Here is a 16,082-nt window from a genome sequence, read left to right as displayed (position 1 = left end):
CTCCCTCCCACCCTCCCTATCCCACCCCTCCAGGTGGTCACAAAGCACCGAGCTGATCTCCCGGTGCTATGCGGCTGCTTCCCACTAGCTATCTACCTTACGTTTGGTAGTGTACATATGTCCATGCCACTCTCTCGCTTTGTCACAGCTTACCCTTCCCCCTCCCCACATCCTCAAGTCCATTCTCTAGTAGGTCTGTGTCTTTATTCCTGTCTTACCCCTAGGTTCTTCATGACATTTTTTTTCTTAAGTTCCGTATATATGTGTTAGCATACGGTATTTGTCTTTCTCTTTCTGACTTACTTCACTCTGTATGACAGACTCTAGGTCTATCCACCTCATTACAAATAGCTCAATTTCGTTTCTTTTTATGGCTGAGTAATATTCCATTGTATATATGGGCCACATCTTCTTTATCCATTCGTCTGTCCATGGACACTTAGGTTGTTTCCATCTCCGGGCTATTGTAAATAGAGCTGCAATGAACATTTTGGTACATGACTCTTTTTGAATTATGGTTTTCTCAGGGTAGATGCCCAGTAGTGGGATTGCTGGGTCATATGGTAGTTCTATTTGTAGTTTTTTAAGGAACCTCCATACTGTTCTCCACAGTGGCTGTATCAATTTACATTCCCACCGGCAGTGCAAGAGGGTTCCCTTTTCTCCACACCCTCTCCAGCATTTATTGTTTGTAGATTTTTTGATGATGGCCATTCTGACTGGTGTGAGGTGATACCTCATTGTAGTTTTGATTTTCATTTCTCTAATGATTAGTGATGTTGAGCATTCTTTCATGTGTTTGTTGGCAGTCTGTATGTGTTCTTTGGAGAAATGTCTATTTAGGTCTTCTGCCCATTTTTGGATTGGGTTGTTTGTTTTTTTGTTATTGAGCTGCATGAGCTGCTTATAAATTTTGGAGATTAATCCTTTGTCAGTTACTTCATTTGCAAATATTTTCTCCCGTCCTGAGGGTTGTCTTTTCATCTTGTTTATGGTTTCCTTTGCTACGCAAAAGCTTTGAAGTTTCATTAGGTCCCATTTGTTTATTTTTGTTTTTATTTCCATTTCTCTAGGAGGTGGGTCAAAAAGGATCTTGCTGTGATTTATGTCATAGAGTGTTCTGCCTATGTTTTCCTCTAAGAGTTTGATAGTTTCTGGCCTTACATTTAGGTCTTTAATCCATTTTGAGCTTATTTTTGTGTATGGTGTTAGGGAGTGATCTAATCTCATACTTTTACATGTACCTGTCCAGTTTTCCCAGCGCCACTTATTGAAGAGGCTGTCCTTTCTCCACTGTACATTCCTGCCTCCTTTATCAAAGATATGGTGACCACAGGTGCGTGGGTTTATCTCTGGGCTTTCTATCCTGTTCCATTGATCTATATTTCTGTTTTTGTGCCAGTACCATACTGTCTTGATTACTGTAGCTTTGTAGTATAGTCTGAAGTCAGGGAGCCTGATTCCTCCAGCTCTGTTTTTCTTTCTCAAGATTGCTTTGGCTATTCGGGGTTGGGGTATCAATTTTATTCAAGGCTTATTTTCTTAATAGCTATACTACATTGAAGTGCTAAGAAGGTATTTGGCCATGCTCTGTTATTGAAACTATTCTGAGTGGAGAATAACTTGCATTATTATTATAATCATACCTATATATTAGAATCTTTCTAATGTAAAGCCAAAGTAGAGAAATTAAGATATGCACGTAAAATGAACCATCAGATCACAAAAAGCAGCACTTTTATTTTTCACTAACAAGCAGTCAAATTTTTAGCAGTTTAAACTTTCTACCTTGAAATCAGACATTATGAATAGGCATTCGATTTTCTAGAAATGCCTTTTTGTTGTTGATTTTCTTTTTAGTGGAAATTTTACTTTCACGTATTTTAAAGAAATTTTGCTGATAGGATTTTTTTCTCTTCATTGATAGTTGAAATGTACTGTAAGAAAATGAACTGTGCTGAGTGGGACTATGAAAAATATCACTGTATGTAATTGCTTAAAGCCCTGTTCTGTGTTTGAGGTTTTGAAATCAAATAATGTTGTATTTATTTTGACCTTTTCCTAATTGACTTTGTAAGACAACTATGCCTGGACAAAAGCCACTGGCTGCCCATGTCTTTTATATGCTGATCTCATGGCTAGAGCAGGCATGCCTGGCAGAGGAAGGGTGAGGGAAATTTTATCTCTCACTTCATGCAGCAGACAGATTGTACCTCTTATGACTGTGAGGAAAGCATCTAGGAAGTGCTTAGGAAGCATGTTGGCATAAATCTGCAAGGAGCAGAAACTAGGATGATAATTATTTTGCTCAACATCAGTAGCCAGTGTCTTAAGAAGCAAATTACAAAAGATTAGCTCATTGGAAGGCTTCCAGGCACAACAAGGCCTTCTTTTATGCTTCCTTCTGAGCTTCAAGTCTCAGTGGCAAGCAGAGCTGTTATGAACAGTTGTGTTGGTTGTGCACTGTTCAACCCTAGAAGTTACCATTCACATCATAATCTTTCAGTGCCTACCAAGGTAGCCAAATAAATCATTGCCAGAGGGAAGAGTTACTAGGACTGTATCTGATTCTGAATAGATCCGGAGGGGAAGGTAAGAAGGGAGTTACTTCAGATTAAGATAAATAGCAATATATGAGCAAATCATAAAACAGAGTTACAGATCTTAAAACAGTTCAGTTTTGCTTTGCAGCTTTAGTTTATTTCCTATAATTAAATGGGATACATATTTATGAATAATCTATTAATTATGTTTAGCAGTACTTTAATATTGCATTAATCACCTAGAACTTGCTTTTCAAATGACGATCCAGAAGTACATCTTTATTTCATAACCTTGAGGTCTATACTTCTGAATATTCATCAAGAGAGTTTTGAACAGCTTTAAAACTTAAGATACAATTATTTTTACCCTTAGATTTTAATAATTTAGTTTTATTAAAAGAAAACAATATTTTGAAAATTTAACCTGACTTGACCTTTGAAATATCATTAAATTTCTCTGGACCTCCGTTTCCTCAGCAGGAAAATGAATGAGGTTAGACTGTCCATGATTACTTACAGTGCATTCAATTCCATGATTGTCAGTCGTCTGGAAACACCCGTGTGAGCATCACCTGAAGACAATAGCGCCATCTGGTGGTGATTATCTCATATTATAGCCCACAAGTTTCAGTGACAGATTGTCTTCCCAATATTTTGCAGCCTAATAGTAAAAATGTCCGCTTAGAATTGTAGAATATGTAAGCTAGAAAGGACCTTAGAGATCAACTAGTCTTGTTTTCTCATTTTACCAATTAAAAGTAGAAAGGTTAGATGAATACCAGACTTTAAAGAATACATTTTTTTGTTTCTCTTGACTTGTTCTTTAATTGGGGTTAAATTCACATGACAAAGTTAAGCATTTTATAGTGAATAATTCAGTGGCATTTAGTATATTCCGTATGTTGTACAACATCCTCTTTAATCTTAAGCACATGAGTAGCTCAAATTTTAAAATAATTCTTACTTGATTAATGCAAAAAACATAATAGAAAAAACAAAATGTATTCCTTCCATATAATATTTATTTTACCTAACTGTTGACTTCTCAGATTGTCACTTCAGAGTAGTACTTAATGAGTAGGAAAGCAGGAAATGAAACAGTTTATCTGTCCTTCCGGTTGGAAAAATATGAAGTAGGTCAGCTTAGAAAATTAACATGTTGAACTTTCCTCGTATTTGCCTGTTCATTGCATTGTCCAGTCTTGTCTCTTATCGAATATTAGAAGTTACTTCATTCCTAATTTCCTCTGAGATTGGCTGAATGCAAGACTTAATGTTTTATTTCTAAAGCCCTGTTTACTTAGAAATAGAGGAAACCTTTCATGCAGTCCTTCCTGAGAAATTCATGTTATCAATCATTATTTTAAGGTTTTTATGTGTGGCATAATTTAATGCTGTTACAAGTCTATAAATTTTGAATCCAGGTTTTAGAAATGGATTTCTAAATGGAACCTCCATTGTTTTGGCATTCACACCCAACAAATCTCTCTCTCCAGTTATAGTCTGGCTACGTAAACAGCAGTGTGATGGAAGATGCTGGGAGTGACTGAACTTGGAAGGGGCAGCATTAGGTGAAGGTTGGGGGTGAGGGAACTTGATTGGTCTACAGCCTGTGAGTTTCCTTAGAGCATTAACATTTACAGGCGTCCCACAGAATGTAGACCCTGCCGAGACTAGACTTCATTACTTCCCTCTCCTCGACAAGTACAATTTAATTGAACATTAAGCAATTTGATCTCTTCCACCTAATAAATTGAGCAAATTCAATAAATATAAATCCTGCTAATGATAAAGCTGACCCTGGTGGGGCTGAGCTCACCAGCATTCACGGTTATTACTCTCCCTGGAATTTTAGTCAGAAATGCTTATTGCTGAACTAAGTACTTACCTGATACTTACAGTCTAGGGAATGTATTTAATAATTTTCTTCTAAGGGTTTCAGAAGGGCAGCTGTGGAATTGAAAGAGCATGGTTTTGCAGATAGACCAACAGAGTCAATCCTTCAACTAAGCTAGGACAGTTATGCTATAAATCTTAGCTTCCTTATCGGAAACAAAAGGAGCTAATTACAGTTATTTCATAGGATTCTGAGATTTAAAGGGAAAAGTGTGTGCAAAGGTACACAGCGCCTAGCACACAGGAGCTTAATAGTGCATGTTCACCAACTTTCCTTTTTTCGATTGTTCTTTAGCAGGGATCGGTAGTAGGCAGCGTTTATGTGGTCCTTTCATTTCCCTAAGACTTTCTGATCTATTATATATGCCTATGACTCTGAGTTACCTTCCCTCCTCTGCTTCACCTGGCTGACCCCCTTCCTGTAGATGCTCATCTCCAAAGTGAAGGCTTCCCCAGCTCTTCCTGGCTGACTCTAGGCATTACCTCTTCTTCAAGCACTATTGCACATGTCAGTGTACGGTCGTTTTATCCTTCCTCTCTCTCTCTCCCAAACTCCACACTGCCTGTAATATTCTCAGCCTCTGGTTGGATGAGTGAGTCAATCACTGAATGGAGCAATGCACTGCCTTTAATGCTGCTAAGGCACAGTACCATAATCCTGTGCAATAGACACAGCTCAAAGGAAGGTATCTAGTCCGAAGAATAGGAAGCAGTAGGACTAGAACCCCGGGCTTTTGACTCTGGGTGCTTCTCTTTTTAGCAGGGGTCCCCAACCCCCAGGCCGCGGACTGGTACCGGGCCGCACAGCAGGAGGCGAGCGGCGGATGAGCGAGCGAAGCTTCATCTGCCGCTCCCCGTCGCTCGCATCACCACCTGAACCTCCCCCCAGTCCGTAGAAAAATTGTCTTCCACGAAACCTGTCCCTGGTGCCACAAAGGTTGGGGACTGCTGCTTTTTCGGATACCTAATTTTCTCTCACCACTCAGCAAGTTTTAACATCAGGAAAGCAGGTTTACTACCTGCTCACCAGGCACTGTGGATAAGAGTGTACTCTCTGAGAATAAGCATAAGCAGACAGACACCTAAACACATGTCCAGTTCCACAGGGTGTGGCATCAGCAGTAGAATCCTCTCTCTTACGTTCCTTCTTCTGTCATCAGTACTGGACGGTATGTTCTGTAAATGGTCAACATTTTTCTAATTCCATAGCTTTTGCTAATTTCAAAGAAAAGTGCCAATTATACTACTGGCTCAGCATGCGCTCAGGTAAATATTCGTTCCATTCTCCCTGTCTCCTTCCTCCGTTTCCTGGTGTGTATGTTTTCCAAACACCATCATCAATTAATAGTACATGTGGAGGCCTGTAGGAAGAACACCTGATCTAGAAGTTTCAGTAAAATATGACCCATTTTTCCTTATGCATATGAATTGGTCCTTCTCCTTTTTTTGAAAATCATGCACTTCAAACTTTAGAGCACTAGGTTTTCATCCCTGATGTGTGGAGAACAAAATGCAGCCTCTTCATCATTTCTAAAAGCAGCTGAATTTAATCTGCCTCAGTCAGACTTCACCTCCCAGTTTCCTCACATGCCTGATTGGCATTGTGATGTGTGACTGTCCAGACCAGCCCTACAGATGTGTCTGTCATAAGGAAGGAGATTTCCTGCCAGGATATGATAATGTGCTTCCCATTGCTGCTGACAGCGGGGGCCCCAGACCTCTTGGCTCCAGGGGGGCAATTTTTAAACTTTTTTTTCAATTTAGTATTAAAATCAAAGCAGTACCATCTGTCATGTGAATCTGCCATGGCAGGGAACTGAGCGTGATCCATGGCCTGGATCTTGTTTAGACCACGTAAGTGATGGCAGTCCACACCATCCCATGTGTGTCTTTCATAGCTTTGATCAAGAGCTTAGCATTTGTGCCTGCAGAGGTGAGGAGTGCAATGAGTGGGGGGACTTTGAGGTGTGAATATTTCTACTTCCTATTCATGTCACATTCATATTTGGCTAGATCCTGGACGGACACATTGTGTCCCAGAAATGGCATTTGCCTCACAAAGTACAAGCCCTGCTAAGCAGAGCTCTTCCTTTGCACCAAGCCCCAGACAACCAGGTGCTTAATTGTTGTCAACTTGCTTAAGTAAGGAGTGTCTTGCAGAAGGAAAAAAACTCTAGGGACAAAAAATGTGTTCATCTCGACATGTTGAGCTGGATGAAGTGGCAGCCAAGAGATTCTCATGGGCCGCCATCGGGAGCTGTGGCAACAGTTCAGGGATCTGCTATTCCCAGCTCCACAGCCTCAGCCAACCACAACTCACTGCCTCCCCAGCTGGGCTATAGCCGTGACCCAGCCCTAGGGATAACCGAGGCCAAGTGCCGCCAAGCTCAGTGAGCTCTGGTGTGGCTCAGAGATCCAGCACATGTTAGAAAGGTGCATGTGCCCAGATCCTGGAGGAGACGCCTTACCCAGGATTCACTAGAAAACTCCACGATATTCCAGTTGTTGCCTTAAAAGATGATGAGAAACCTACTGGCTACTCAAGGCATTTCTAAAGGGGTCGAGCATATACTAACAACTGCTGAACATCAGTTTTTTCCCCCTGTATTTTGAGTTTTGTTGATCTAGTGTTATAATGTGTTGTTGCTGATACCTTATCACTGTCTGATCAAGTGATTAAATTTGCCCAGGCAGTCAATAATTTTTGAGATGAAGACATCTTTCTCTGTTTACTGAGTTGGAGTTTTCCTCCATCTATTTAAAAATTTCAGATCTTGAAACAATATCTAAAAACATCTGGAGACTGTGCTTTCATTGCTCTTAATTTATTGTACAGGTCTTTGCCCATTGACAACTACGTTTAAAGTTTTGCTAACACTATGTTATATCAATCATTCTGATACCGTCTTTGCAAATCCTCATTTATTGCCAGGTGTTCAGCAGGGACATGAGTGATTTTACCTTAAAAAAAATGTAACCTCCATTTTCTTGGTGCTTCAAAATTTATGAACAGTTCCATAACATCATCTCATTTTTTAATACACCAGTGACAGAGAGGCAAACAGGAATTATCCCCATGTGACAGATGTGAAAACTGAGGCTTGCCCACAGTTGCTAAGCTGGAAAGTAAGTGGTACAGCCAGGACTTGAGCCCCGGCTTCTGCCTCCGAAGCCCATGTTCTTTTCATTATCCCGTGCTCATTTCACCCGTGACCCTGGCCAAGAATGAGAGCAGATGTGTGCAATGGGAGAGGCAGCATGGATGGATTAGGATAGACCCATCATGCTCCCAGAAAAATAACTCAAAATGCATGTCCTGGTGTTGATGGGACTGTAGCACATCTTCAAATACAAAAGAGAGTAGTACATTTAATATAGAAATGATGTTTTGATAACTGACCAAAAATCTTGAAGTTTGGATTGGTAACGTGTTAGATAAAGTGAAGCAGCAAAGGACATTAAGCTCTAGAAACTTGAGAAAAATGCATGTCCAGGGATGAAGGGAGGGGAAGGAAGATGCAGCAAACCGCAGAGGGTCCCCCGCCCATTACTCTCCTCTGCTTCCCTTTACGGCCTGGGTCACGTCCAAAGCCTTTCTTAGGAACTACTTGGTAGTCCCCAAACACAGCTTACAGTTTGCTTTTGTGATGCCTTTGGGTAAACTCTTTTTAGAATCCCAAATATCTTCTATTAAGTAAATCCTTCTCATCTACTTAGTTTCAGGTCAAGTGTTCCTTTTCTAGGAAGCTGTCCCTAAACATCACACAGGAACAGAAGTCCATTCCTCCTCCACTCCTCTCCCATTTGATCCCTTCCTTTTGTGATGTTAGACGGTGAGAGCTTGGAGGGTGGAGACCAGGTCATTTCTTGGTGGAAGAGGCATGGTCTGGGGAAAAGCCATGGGCCCGGGACTTGAGAGCGAGACGCTGAAGAGGAGCGTATGCTGCTCAGCCACCTCTGGACTTAGGTTTGCAAAATAAGAGCATGAATTAATTTTTTTTAATATCCACTCTTGATCACAACTGTTGCCTGGATACAAAATGTTGTCTCCCTTTCAGATGTACAACAAATATACATAAAAAGTCATGAGAGGGCTTCCCTGGTGGCGCAGTGGTTGAGAGTCCGCCTGCCGATGCAGGGGACACGGGTTCGTGCCCCGGTCCGGGAAGATCCCACATGCCACGGAGCGGCTGGGCCCGTGAGGCATGGCTGCTGAGCCTGCGCGTCCGGAGCCTGTGCTCCACAACGGGAGAGCCACAACAGTGAGAGGCCCGCGTACCGCCAAAGAAAAAAAAGTCATGAGAGAAAATGACCTCAGTGTGTGAAACTTGTGAACATTTCTGCGATCTTGCCTTTGCAGGGAAATCCTTAATTCTTCGCTTTCAAACCCGAAGCAGAACTGACAACCATTTGTGTTCTCTTTGTTTGAAGCTTTATTTTTGTGAGTCAACGGTCTTTTTCCAGGTTTAGCTATTTCCTTGATGAAATTAATATTTCTCATGAAGTGGTTTCGTGAGGAAGTGCTCGGCGATGTCTGGGATGGGGGTGTGCGCCATTCCTGGAATGCTTCCCGCAAGAAGAATTTTAGGAAGGGGCAGCCATGATCCTACCCTGTCTAGGGGTTCAGGGTCTTTTCTGCTTTTACGCTCCCGTTTTGCACTTTAGGGGAGAATGTGCGGGTGTGTGCACGTGCATGCATGCGCAGACACACACATACCTCACACACACCTTTGACTCCTTTAAGAGGAAGGTGATGGAAGAAAGCCTTGAGAGTTCACACGCTTGCCTCAGTGCTTTTCTTTAGTTTTGTTACAGAAGGAACTAAAATAGAGGAATACTCCTTCAATCTGTGGTCCAGGCAAGTGTGGCTGCTGCCTGGTGTGGCTTCCCTGAGTGTCCAGCCAGTCCTGGGGCCGGCTGACCTGCAGCTCTCAGTTCCGGCAGAGATGTTGAAGTCTAGGTAGCCCCAGAATTTTCACCAACTGCTAGATGAATCCTCAGGCAGTATATTTTCTATAAAATGTGCATTCAGAGCATGAAGATATCTCTTCTAAAGCTTTCCTCTCTAGACCTTCTAAATAACTCTGCTCCAAAGTACGGGTAAGAGCCCGAGGCCATGAAATGCACTGAAAGCACAATCATCCCCGAACATGTGGAGAACCAAGATCCCATGTGCTATAGGTGGGTCCTGTGAGGAGGACTAAAGGGGGAGTTAAGTCAGATGGCCATGGGAATGGGAATGTGGCCTCAAGAAGTGGTAACTGCAGATGAATTTAGCTAAGGTGCAGAAGAGGCAAAGACAAGAATTACAAAGGAGCTAAGGTAGATGTAGGAGAGGAAGAATGTTAAGTGTACCCCCTTCAGCCGCATGATTGAGTTCAAGTATGGTGCTGCCTCATACCAGTTGTCGTTTAGCCACTCCATGCTTCTACTTCCCATTGGTAAAATGGAGATAATAGTAGCTTTTCATAGGGTGGTGTAAATATTTTACTGAATTAATGTGTATTAAGTGCTTAAAACAGTATCTGGCACAGAGCAAACATTATACAACTCTTAGCTATTGTTACTAGTACCATTACGTCACTATTACTGTTATGATGAGATAATCATCACTGCTAATAATGTTATTCATAAGGGACCAGGTCTTGAGTAGAGAAGTATAATAGTAGGGACTAAATTCAAATGGTACTTAGTTGCATCTTCATTTGGTTGTGTCTCATTTTTGGATCACCAGAGATGCACTTTTTTTCTCTATTGAGTGGAAAAGTTTATCTCTGTATGAATGACTACTCTATACGCTTTAAATGTTTTGATGAAAACACCTGATGGGTTCAGATAAAGCCATTCTTCCAAAAGGCTTGCAGCACTCTCCGATGGCTCATGTTTTCAGTCCTTTACTCTCCTGGGATACATTCTACCAACTGTTCAGCTACTGTGTTGGGTCTGCTGTTCAGAATCTTAATTATGCCGTAGAGCATGAATTGTATGTGGATGAATAGAGCACCCATAAGGAATATTGAGATGTTTCAGGATCAGGGGTGTGTGTGGGAGATGGGGCACGTGGTGACTGGGTGCATCCAGGTGCGAGCAAACAGCGATGGTGTGTCACGTTCATTGTCATTTCCTTCTTAGATGACTATGCCCAGCTGTGTAACATCCCCGTCACGGGACGCCGGCAGCCATATGGACAGGATGCCTTGGTCGACTTCAGTGAACAGTACGCTCCCGAAGCTGATCCCTACTTCATTCAGGACCGTAAGCAACCTTTTTAGTTACTTTGGAACTAAATTGTGGTTCTGAAGTTTAGTCAGTGGTTCTCAAAATGTAGTCCCTGAGAACTTGTAAGAAATGCAAATTTGCGAGCTATGCTGTAGGCCTGCTGAATCAGATACCGGGGTGAGACCCACCAATCGGCTTTACCAGCCCTCTGAGTAAGCCCTACGTACACTCAAGTTTGAGAACCACCGGATCAGATTATGAGTCTCACTGGTGGGAATGCTATTACGTTTATTTTCTTTTATTTATTTATTTTTTGAGTTTTTATTTATTTTTATAAATTTATTTGTTTTTATTTTTGGCTGTGTTGGGTCTTTGTTCTGTGCACAGGCTTTCTCTAGTTGCAGCGAGTGGTGCACGGGCTTCTCATTCTTGTGGCCTCTCCTGCTGCAGAGCACAGGCTCTAGAGCGCAGGCTCAGTAGTCGTGGCACATGGGCTTAGTGGCTCCGCGGCATGTGGGAATCTTCCCGGGCCAGGGATCGAACCCGTGTCCCCTGCATTGGCAGGCAGATTCCCACCCACTGTGCCACCAGGGAAGCCCTATTTATTTTTTTATACAGCAGGTTCTTATTAGTCATCAGTTTTACACACATCAGGGTATACATGTCAATCCCAATCTCCCATGCATCACACCACCACCCCAACCCGCCCCCCCACCACTTTCCCCCCTTGGTGTCCATACATTTGTTCTCTACATCTGTGTCTCTATTTCTGCCCTGCAAACCAGTTCATCTGTACCATTTTTCTAGGATCCAAATATATGCGTTAATATATGATATTTTTCTCTTTCTGACTTACTTTACTCTGTATGAGAGTCTCTAGATCCATCCACGTCTCAACAAATGACCCAATTTCGTTCCTTTTTATAGCTGAGTAATATTCCATTGTATATATGTACCACATCTTCTTTATCCATTTGTCTGTCGATGGGCATTTAGGTTGCTTCCATGACCTGGCTATTGTAAATAGTGCTGCAGTGAACATTGGGGTGCATGTGTCTTTTTGAATTATGGTTTTCTCTGGGTATATGTCCAGTAGTGGGATTGCTGGATCATATGGGAATTCTATTTTTAGCTTTTTAAGGAACCTCCATACTGTTCTCCATAGTGGCTGTATCAATTTACATTCCCACTAACAGTGCAAGAGGGTTCCCTTTTCTCCACACCCTCTCTAGCATTTGTTGTTTGTAGATTTTCTGATGATGTCCATTCTAACTGGTGTGAGGTGATACCTCATTGTAGTTTTGATTTGCATTTCTCAATTAGTGATGTTGAGCTGCTTTTCATGTGCTTCTTGGCCATCTGTGTGTCTTTGGAGAAATGTCTATTTAGCTCTTCTGCCCGTTTTTGGATTGGGTTGTTTTTTTTTTTTAATATTAAGCTGCATTAGCTGTTTATATATTTTGGAGATTAATCCTTTGTCCGTTGCTTCTTTTGCAAATATTTTATCCCATTCTGAGGGCTGTCTTTTCGTCTTGTTTATGGTTTCCTTTGCTGTGTAAAAGCTTTGAAGTTTCATTAGGTCCCATTTGTTTATTTTTGTTTTTATTTCCATTGCTCTAGGAGGTGGATCAAAAAATATCTTGCTGTGATTTATGTCAAAGAGTGTTCTTATTATGTTTTCCTCTAAGAGTTTTATAGCATCTGGTCTTACATTTAGGTCTCGAATCCATTTTGAGTTTATTTTTGTGTATGGTGTTAGGGAGTGTTCTCATTTCATTCTTTTACATGTAGCTGTCCAGTTTTCCCAGCACCACTTATTGAAGAGACTGTCTTGTATATCCTTGCCTCCTTTGTCATAGATTAGCTGACCATAGGTGTGTGGGTTTATCTCTGGGCTTTCTATCTTGTTCCATTAATCTATATTTCTGTTTTTGAGCCAGTACCATATTGTCCTGATTACTGTAGCTTTGTAGTTTAGTACAAAGTCAGGGACTCTGATTCCTCCAGCTCTGCTTTTTTCCCTCAAGACTGCTTTGGCTATTCGGGGTCTTTTGTGTCTCCATACAAATTTTAAGATTTTTTGTTCTAGTTCTGCAAAAAATGCCATTGGTAATTTGATAGGGATTGCATTGAATCTGTAGATTGCTTTGGGATGTTTATTTTCTTTAAAGAAAATGTTATTTGTTATAACTTCCATGACAAAATCATTTTTTTACCCATGAAGTGGTGGCCTAGTTTAAGGGTCAGTTTTCTTGATAGCTTGGTTATTGTATTGCAGTCTTTTTTCATACAAGGAAATGGTAAATATTAACTGTACTGAGTTGATTTTTTTTAACATCTTTATTGTAGTTGCTTTACAATGTTGTTGTGTTAGTTTCTGCTGTATAACAAAGTGAATCAGCTATACGTATACATATATCCCAATATCCCCTTCCGTCTTGGTCTCCCTCCCACGCTCCCTATCCCACCTCTCTAGGTGGTCACATAGCACTGAGCTGATCACCCTGTGCTATGCAGCTGCTTCCCACTAGCTATCTACTTACATTTGGTAGTGTATATATGTCAATGCCTCTCTCTCATTTCATCCCAGTTTACCCTTCCCCCTCCCCATGTCCTCAAGTCCATTCTCTTAGAATGGGAGATAAAACGATTGCTCTCCTGGTCAGAGATTAATCTTTAAAAGTAAGAAAGGATGTGTGATGCTTTTCCTGGATTTGTGAGCAGACTTTTCAAATGGGAGGTGGAGTGTGTATGTGTGAATCCTGTTCCCATTTAGAAAGTAAATGCCTAAATGTACAACCAGAGTGTCCCGGATATGAAGCCACATAAGCTAAATATGTCTGTGGGAGAGACCAGAGCTTTCACATACAGACTAATTATGTGAAGTCTGAAAAATGGGATGGTACAAATTGAAATATCAGTAGATAATGGGTTGTCTGCCTTCAAGAATGGGACTAGAGCAGTGGCGTCCAGGTGCCTGTTCCACATCCTACATAGGGGGCCTCATTGCAGCAAGTGAAGCTGCTCCAGATTTTCAAGACAGAATCCCTGCAGACCAGGTAGTTGGGGTTAGGACTTCGGGGACACTGCTGAAATTATAAAATACAGCAATGCTCTTCTTTCTTTGGGACCTTTCACCTGTGCACAAAGCAAACTAGCTGTGACCTGGGTCCTGAGGAGCAACACAAGCTTTGTGGCTGCCTCTGGAGCTACTTCAGTTCTGAGCCAAAGAGTGTTTTCCTCCTTTCCCTTCCCTCCTTTTGTTTTTTAAAGTATGCAGTATATTGATCCTTCAGCCAAATTAAAACTGCTTTAAAATTTACGTGAAAACAGCATTCTATTAAATCAGCTGGGTTGGGTCTTCTAGACCTGAGTGGATCTAGAGCATTGCCAGCATCCAGAAGGACCCCTGGTCCCCCTTTTCCCAGCCACCCTCCCACCCCCTCAGGGTAACCACTATCCTAACACCTTAGATCAGTGGTCCCCAACCTTTTTGGCACCAGGGACCGGTTTTGTGGAAGACAATTTTTCCACAGATGTGGGGGGGGGGCGTGGTTGCAGGATGATTCAAGCTCATTACATTCATTGTGCACATTATTACATTGTAATATATAATGAAATAATTATACAACTCACCATAATGCTAACAGGAGGTGGAGCTCAGGCAGTAATGCAAGCAATGGGGAGCGGCAGATGAAGCGCCACTCACTTGCCCACTGCTCACCTCCTGCTGTGCGGCCCAGTTCCTAACAGGCCATGGACCAGTACCGGTCTGTAGCCCAGGGGTTGGGGACCCCTGCCTTAGGTTTTCTTTAATCAACCACAAATAATCATGCACTACTTCAAGAAATGTGCTTAAATACATTGACAGCTATAAGCCTGTGCCCTTATGATTTCTACACTTCTGTGTATATATTTATAGGTCAGTAAACATTTACTTTAAAAAAAAAGGGAGAAGAAATATTAAAGTTGCAAGAAAGTACAGTTTGCCTGCCCCATAAATCCAAAATACCAGGGTAAATCTACATGTAACTCTGACGCAATCCCATGGCTTGTGTGTGCAGCCTCTAATGCATTATAGTTCAGATGCCAGGAATTTTAATGGTGAAGTGTTCTGGCTTATGTAGTTTTTTTTTAAGCTGTCATTGCTTTAAAACTTTTAAAATTCACTACAAATGTTAAGAAATAAGCATGTTGGTATCAGGTCAATTTCCTGTTTAGCAACATAGGAAGTTGCAGATGCAGTTCGAAGACCCCCCAGGTTTGACTATGTAACGGCCTTTAAATTTCTTACAAGTTGCAGAGAAATAGCTCCTCCTTCCTAGACCAGGATCAAAGGCTCTCTGGCCCTACTGAAGACATAAAATCGTATGAGGTAAGATAGTAAAAGAGAGGCTGAACCACACCACCTTTATTATTCATCATCTTGTGCCTCTCTGTTGAAGAAAGTTGGGCTAATGACTGGTGTCACCTTTAGTTAGAGCAGTATTTCTAAAACTGGAATTTTCTAGAGCAGAGATCAACTTTTTCTATAAATGGCCAGATAGTAAAATTTGTAGGCTTTGCAGGCTATATAGTCTCTTTTGTAGCTACTCAACTGTGCTCTGGAATCAGGAAAGCAGCCACAGACAGATATTAGCAAATAGGTGAGGCTGTGTTCCAGTAAACTTCATTTATAAAAATAGGTAGCAGGCCCACTTTAGAGCACGGGCTGTCCTTTGCTGACTGCTGTTGTTTTAGAGTCCTGTAGAAGTATTTTGGGGAGTCTGATTAATGCGTGTGTAGGAGTTTCAAATTTTAATTTCATGTTTTAACTTCTATAATAAACATAATTTTACTAGTTAAAATGGACTTTACTGTGTTACCTGGACTTTGAAATATTTCCATAGGTTGACTTTCTTGTCAATATTTCTCAAACTGGCTTCAGGATCTGCTGACAGTCTTGATGCCCAGTCGTATTTTTTTTCCTTTTTAGATGCATTAATTTTTAAAATCATTGTTAGACCTTACAGCCCTGCATAAGAAATGATATTTTGCTGCCCCCTGCAGTTCGACTGGAGAATTACTTCAAAGGCCAGATGTAGAGTTCTGACCCTAGGTTGATTTTTTTTTTTCCCCTTAAAAGCTAATACGTGGGGCTTCCCTGGTGGTGCACTGGTTAAGAATCTGCCTGCGAATGCAGGGGACACAGGTTCAAGCCCTGGTCCAGGAAGATCCCACATGCTGCGGAGCAACTAAGCCTGTGCGCCACAATGACTGAGCCTGTGCTCTAGAGCCCATGAGCCACAACTGCTGAAGCCTGCGCTAGAGCCCGTGCTCTGCAACGAGAGAAGCCACTGCAATGAGAAGCCCACACACTGCAACGAAGAGTAGCCCACACTCGCTGCAACTACAGAAAACCTTGCACAGCAATGAAGACCCAAC

General features: G+C 41.7%; 1 protein-coding gene across 7 annotated transcripts in view; it reads left to right on the top strand.

Annotated features, from left to right (window-relative positions):
- LTBP1 (latent transforming growth factor beta binding protein 1) overlaps nt 1-16,082 on the top strand; it is a 423,732-nt gene that overhangs the window by 404,508 nt on the left and 3,142 nt on the right. For all 7 annotated transcript variants that reach the window (XM_079941107.1, XM_079941105.1, XM_079941104.1 and 4 more), the window contains one exon: nt 10,572-10,694. In XM_079941107.1, the coding sequence (XP_079797233.1) occupies nt 10,572-10,694 (123 nt within the window). The remainder of the gene's footprint in view (nt 1-10,571; nt 10,695-16,082) is intronic.

Source organism: Stenella coeruleoalba, assembly GCF_951394435.1.
Source record: "Stenella coeruleoalba genome assembly, chromosome: 13".
In the NCBI taxonomy this organism is placed as follows: Eukaryota; Metazoa; Chordata; class Mammalia; order Artiodactyla; family Delphinidae; genus Stenella; species Stenella coeruleoalba.
The sequence above is the reverse complement of the archived record's forward strand: the minus strand, read 5'-3'. Positions and strand labels throughout refer to the sequence as shown.